We start from the raw sequence: 6,564 nt of genomic DNA, 5'->3' as shown, positions 1-6,564 counted from the left end.
CGATATTTATGTTTATGCCTTCGTGTGAAGATGTGGAATTATTCTTGTTAACGGCAATATATTTCCATTAGTGATACTTTTGTGCATATTCCGTTTTGGTTTAGGTGGATCTGTGAAATGTGACCCACATAGTCTCTCTCCAAAATTGCGTATGAATAGAATATACTCTGCTGTTTTGACGTCCATGTGTAAACGAGATCATTTTCTGTGTACTAACTAACTACATCAGTAACCTCGAATACACTAAATACGTGGCCTACTATTTTATTTTCTAAGAATGCAACTTTTTGTCGATAAAAACCATCACATCTGATGATCAGGCCTGTGTGTTAAATTTTCAAACAATCATACCAGATAATCACACTCATTAATTTATCAATGGAGTACTCTAGTCTAAACATCCATAGACAGTGGCTGCTGTTAGCATGGTTAGGTTTTCATGATTATATTCATTTTTGTTTTCATGTAATTTACCAATTGTCAAATATTTTTCTCACCAATTTAAGTTTTCGCAACATGAAATCACAACTGATCTTTTTTTTTATTTTGTTCGACCACTGTTACAATATGGCAACTGAACATGATGAGTCTAATATCATTAAACAAATAAAGAATATAATTCACACAAATGGTCAATTAAGTGGTTTATTTTTAATAAGGATTTGATCAATGTTACCTGTAGTAGTTGCAATATTGCACTGTCAGGTGCAGAAGGAAAACATTAGCTAAGTCAGACTCAGACTACCTTATTCAATACTACAGGCCTTATGACCTAAGGTACAGTTACAGCAGAATATTATATTTTGTCACGTGGATGTGATATAATGAACAAAACTTATAATTAAGAACGGCGTGCATTAAATACATGCTTCAAATATAACGATAGTAATTTGATTGTTTGAGGATTTTGTAAAGAAATAAGTTTGATGAAGTTACATTTGTTTGGCACAACAGAAGTTAACCAAGGTAAAGCTAAGTCGGAACTTCTGAATGTCAGTTTATGATCAGATATATATTCTGTACAGTGAACATCACATCTGTTAAAGTAATTATCAGAATGTTGTGGTTTGGTGTAAATAATACTGTCAGTGGACGTGTTTGAGTACATGTCTGTATGATACTGTAAACATTCTTTTTTTTTCGCTTTGTGCAGATTTCGCGGAATTGACAGTTTAGACTACATTGCGCGGTCAATTACTCGCGCAATCAGTAATTGCCGGAACTGCCAGCTGTCTCTTAGGCAGCCACTAATAGCAGTGAAAACAACCAAAGTGTCTTAACCTGTCAGGCGGCGTGTATTGCTTACTCACAGGAAATCCCTACCTGCACGATATATACAGTAATATGTTTACTCACAGAAGTATTAAGTACTTTGGAAGTGAGATATCGTGATGCAAATATAAAGAGATGAAAAACACATCAGACTTATGTTCCGAATTCTGACAATCTGACGATGGCATTGCGAAATTGACTATCAGGAAAATGAACTTCTACCGCATATATGAAGCTTTTTGTGATTTCATTTCGTGATATGCAGGAATAAATATAAATAAAATCTTAATAAATAAATGAATTACTGCTGTTATTTCTATCAGAGTCATTGCATGGTAATCCGTTTTGTATCAAACCATCTGTCACTACAATTGGGCAAAATAGAACATGTGAGGACATTATTTGGGAAATCCATTACAGCGACAGTTAAGTATGATTCTTTATGCTACTATCAGTCGTCATTTTAAGATTCCCGTAGATTTCTGTCTTCAAACTTGATGTGTTATGGTAAAAACTCAGAGGCGAGCGTGGGTTGATTCGCTGTGTATAAATTTTGGCGGTAAAATATTTTGCGCGAAAATAAAACCTGCGCGATATATAATGTTTACAGTAAATGGCATGATATGCATACTTCACATCTGTCAGAAAGGTAGAATCCATTTGTCAGTCCAAATAGATTTTCATTAGTTGCAAACTAGTGGCCGTCTCTAACTCTGATAGTGATTTGTGACAATAGAAATCGTTATTATGATCTTTATGAATACGAAAGGTTTGAAAATAAATAACAAATAAAATATGTTTCTTTCACAGCAAACATGGCTCCTAAAGGGAATAACATGGTGCCCAATGGGCACTTCCACAAAGATTGGCAGCGCCGTGTTAGGACATGGTTCAACCAGCCAATGAGAAAACAGAGGAGACAGGATACACGTGTACAGAAAGCTCGTGCCATCGCCCCTCGCCCTGTCAAAGGTTATTTGCGCCCCATTGCACGATGCCAAACCTTCAAATACAACACTAAAATCAGAGCTGGTCGTGGATTTACTCTTGAAGAACTGAAGGTAACCTGTCCTTTTAACAATGTGGGCTGTTGTGGGGATTCGGGGCGGTGGGGTAGCCTAATGGTTAAAGTGTTGGCTCGTCACGCCGAAGACACGGGTTCGAATCCCCACATGGGTACAATGTGTGAAGCCCATTTCTGGTGTCCCCTGCCGTGATGTTGCTGAAATACTGCTAAAAGCGGCATAAAACCAAACTCCGGCATCTCGATCGACTACCGTCGACGCAACAAGACCGTGGAATCTCTGCAGCAGAATGTGCAGCGTCTGAAGGAGTACAACTCCAAACTCATCCTCTTCCCACGCAAGGAGAGCAAACCCAAGAAGGGAGATGCCACGGTCAGTATAGAAATAGTGTGTTTTGTTTTTATAATGCTGCACTCAACAATTGCCCTGCTCCATGGTGCCAGCCTGAAGAAAACCTTATTGGATAGGATAATGCAGTGACTGACATGAATATCAATCTTGGCAGTTGAGATGATGACTTGTATTAACCAAGTCACTGAGTCTGACCTTTTAATCCTGTTAATCCCTTATTGAGATTAACGTCGTAGGGTAAAGAGCAGTTCCAACTTCTAACCAAGGTGCAGTGTGGAAGTACAATAATGGTGAAATTTCTTTTGCCTTGTCATAAGACTGTACATACTGGTCAACCTACTTTGGGCATTGAGGGTTAGGATTGGTCATGAGCCATTTATGCTTATTGTAAGAGATGACTAAATGGATATGTTGGAAGACATTTATGCGTGAGTGACTAAATGGGTTGGAAGAAGTGGTGGGTTAGGATTGGCCATGAGCCATTTATGCTTATTGTAAGAGATGACTAAATGGATATGTTGGAAGACGTGGGTTAGGATTGGCCATGAGCCATTTACCGTATATGACCGTCTATAAGCGGAATTTTGAGGACCAAAAAAAGCAGTCTGTAGAAGGGGGTCGTCTTATCCATGGGTTACGCTTTCGTCAAACTTTTTTCCAGGGGTAAGAAAACAACATCGTATCACTTCGCGTGAACAAACAACAGAAGATGGCTTTGTCAGTAGAGACGTCAAATTTGCAATTAAACATCACTAGACAAGATTATTTACCTTTTAAGTTCTAAGTTGTTTTTGCTGGGCATTGTATTATTTGCAGGGATTAAGATTACCGTGGTGTATCTGGAGGCGGAAATAGCAATCGGCTGTGCACACGTTTCCGGCGATCAAGTTCAAACATGCACAGATAATATTACGAGACCTAATTCTGACGCAGCAGTCATCAGTAAAATATAATACAGAATACTATTATTTAACCAAAAGAAATATATCCTAGCATTGTGTAATTTTAGTTAGTTTTTGCTCTATAAATTAATTAAGATTAAGATTACTCTGTGTATTTGAGCCGTAAATAGCAATCAGCTTTGCACCACGTTTCCCAGCGATCAAGTTCAAACATGCACAATAATTTAGCGGGATCGAATTCTGGCCTTGATGTCGTCAGTAAAATATAATACAGAGTACTATTATTTAACCCAAAGAAATATAACCTAGCATTGTGTAATTTTAATTAGTTTTATGTAAAATATATATAATCAACACTAAGGTTATACGGACCCTCATGAACGTGGTAAGCAGAAGTTGTACGCACATGGAATGGGGTAAAATACGGAAGCCATTTAAGTTCACACATTTTTACCGATGTTACTGTAAACTAGCAGTCAATGGAAAACGAGGCGGTAATCAGTTCGTGATTGTTGAATGGGGTAAAATAAACAAGCCAGTTTGTTGTTACAATAAATATGATATTTAGAGAAGCAAAATATATTATGCATTTTCTGTCAACTACACTTCGTTTCGATCCGTGAGTAGACACAATATATATTATTGTGAATTTTTTGAATAATGTGGAGCAAAGTTATAATTATTGCTAACTGCCAGTTGTCTGTGGTCTGTGTTTGCCACAATTAGGACCCCATCGCGGGGGATCGACTTATGCATGAAAAATACCATTTTGACACTGATTTTAAGGGTCAAGTTTGGGGGTCTTCTTATCCATGGGGTGTCGTCTTATAGACGGTCATATACGGTATGCTTATTGTAAGAGATGACTAAATGGATATGTTGGAAGACGTGGTGGGTTAGGATTGGCCATGAGCCAATTATGCTTATTGTAAGAGATGACTAAATGGTTATGTTGGAAGACGTGGTGGGTTAGGATTGGCCATGAGCCATTTATGCTTATTGTAAGAGATGACTAAATGGTTATGTTGGAAGACATGGTGGGTTAGGATTGGCCATGAGCCATTTATGCTTATTGTAAGAGATGACTAAATGGATATGTTGGAAGACGTGGTGGGTTAGGATTGGCCATGAGCCATTTATGCTTATTGTAAGAGATGACTAAATGGTTATGTTAGAAGACGTGGTGGGTTAGGATTGGCCGTTAGGATTGGCCATGAGCCATTTATACTTATTGTAAGAGATGACTAAATGGTTATGTTAGAAGACGTGGTGGGTTAGGATTGGCCATGAGCCATTTATGCTTATTGTAAGAGATGACTAAGTGGATATGTTGGAAGACGTGGTGGGTTAGCAAGCTCAATATGTACACAGTTGTTTGGTGGAGAAAGAGTGTCCCTGTCACATTTTTTTTATTTCCTTACCCTCTTAAGTGTTGAGAGACCATTTTTATGCAGTCATAGATAAGGTATATGTCTGTCCTAAATTTTGAATCTGTTTGATTACAATGGTTTAAGAGGAGGGTGGAGTAGCCTAGTGGTTAAAAGGTTCACTTATCACGTCTGGTTTGATTCCTCACATGGGTTCAGTGTGTAAAGCCAACATCTGGTGTCCTCTGCTGTGATTTTGTGTGTGAATATTGCTAAAAATGCCTTAAAGGGGTTCACTTGTGCCGAGGACTAGGCTTTAATTCCCAGTGTGGGTGCTGTGGGTGAAGCCCATTTCTGCAGTCCTCTGCAGTGATATATCTGGAATATTACTAAAAGCAGTGTTAAACTGTACTCATACAACGGTTGCTCCCTCCCCCCATCCCTCCCCTATGTAACTTCATGTGTATCCACATATGCACCAAAATACTAGGAGACTATTCATGTTTGGTTCTTGTTAGTGAATGAGTTGATGTTTGTGTTTCAGGCTGAACAGATCAAGACAGCCACCCAACTCAAGGGAGACATCATGCCCATCAGACAGGTGTTCAGGAGCGAGAAGGCTCGCAAGATCAGCAAGAGAGAGAAGAGATTCAGTCCCTTCGCTGCTCTGCGTAGTGCTCGCGTTAACGCCAGGCTGTTTGGAATACGCGAAAAGAAGAAGCGTGAAGCTGCTGAGAAGGAAAAGTAAACCAAACTGTAAAAAGCTGTGGACATTAAAAAAAAGGAAAAATATTGTGTTTTTCTCTTTGATCCCTGTGGGGAATTTGAACAGGTATATCACTCCAGTGCCAAGAGCTTCCTGGAAGACAAATGATTAATGGTGAGGCTGTCAGTGTCTCCTCTTGCTCTGCGACAGGTTTTTATCCTACACATCTTCTATGGGGTAACCTTGTGGTAAAATTGTTTGCTCATCATGCTGAAGAGTTGATTGAATTCCAGACTCATGTTCAATGTGTGTAGCACGTTTTTGGTGATCTCTGCCAGATATAGCTGGAATATTGCTAATAGTGCCATAAAACCTTAATTCTGTCCCTATCAGATTTGCCTGGACCACACTCCCTTGTTTACAGGCTCTTGGTGCTGCAGGAATACTTCTTACTAAGAAGGGCGGTGGGTTAGCCTAGTGGTTAAAGCACATCAATGATTGTTCAATCCCCACATGGGTACATGTGTGAAGCCCATTTCTGGTGTCCCCGACGTGATGTTGCTGGAATATTGCTAAAAGTTTTAAAACAGCAGTCAGTCAGTTTCTTAGAAGAAAAAATGAATGATTCAGTATTGATTAACAGTTGCACAACATTACTGGAACAAATGCATGCTCCATTTGTCCAAAAGACCATTAGGGGCTAAATAATCATCAGTATCTGATTTGTTCAGTCCCTCCTAAAAGGAGATTTTCTGTGGTATTAAGATGAATTGTCATATATATCTGATTAAGTTTTAAGCGTTACAAGCCCCTTGTGCCTAAGACCAGGGCCTCCTTTCACAAAGCTCTAGGGTGATCGCAAGTCACTAAAGGTAACCTTTAGTGCAATGTTAAAGAGTGGGTGTTAAAGTTAACCTTAGTAAAGGTTGCTTCGTGAAAGA

General features: G+C 38.9%; 1 protein-coding gene across 1 annotated transcript; it reads left to right on the top strand.

Moving 5' to 3' along the window:
• Positions 1 to 2,087: 2,087 nt before the first annotated feature.
• Positions 2,088 to 5,709, top strand: LOC124283482 (60S ribosomal protein L13-like). The gene is made up of 3 exons (XM_046719546.1): positions 2,088 to 2,380; positions 2,513 to 2,669; positions 5,462 to 5,709. The coding sequence occupies exons 1-3, from the start codon at positions 2,088 to 2,090 to the stop codon at positions 5,663 to 5,665; spliced, it is 654 nt and encodes a 217-aa protein (XP_046575502.1). The 3' UTR covers positions 5,666 to 5,709.
• The last annotated feature ends 855 nt before the right edge of the window (positions 5,710 to 6,564 follow it).

This window comes from Haliotis rubra, unplaced genomic scaffold, assembly GCF_003918875.1.
Source record: "Haliotis rubra isolate DU_JTF1 unplaced genomic scaffold, ASM391887v1 Scf317, whole genome shotgun sequence".
NCBI lineage: Eukaryota > Metazoa > Mollusca > Gastropoda > Lepetellida > Haliotidae > Haliotis > Haliotis rubra.
Note: the sequence above shows the minus strand (reverse complement) of the source record. Positions and strands in the feature narration are given on the sequence as shown.

What these genes read in the sequence shown, in the direction of transcription:
- LOC124283482 (XM_046719546.1), top strand. Translation starts at nt 2,088, where the DNA reads ATGGCTCCTAAAGGGAATAACATGGTGCCCAATGGGCACTTCCACAAA. An exon ending in TGTTGTGGGGATTCGGGGCG is followed by an intron (nt 2,381 to 2,512) that starts GTGGGGTAGCCT and finishes TACTGCTAAAAG; the next exon opens with CGGCATAAAACCAAACTCCG. An exon ending in CCAAGAAGGGAGATGCCACG is followed by an intron (nt 2,670 to 5,461) that starts GTCAGTATAGAA and finishes TTTGTGTTTCAG; the next exon opens with GCTGAACAGATCAAGACAGC.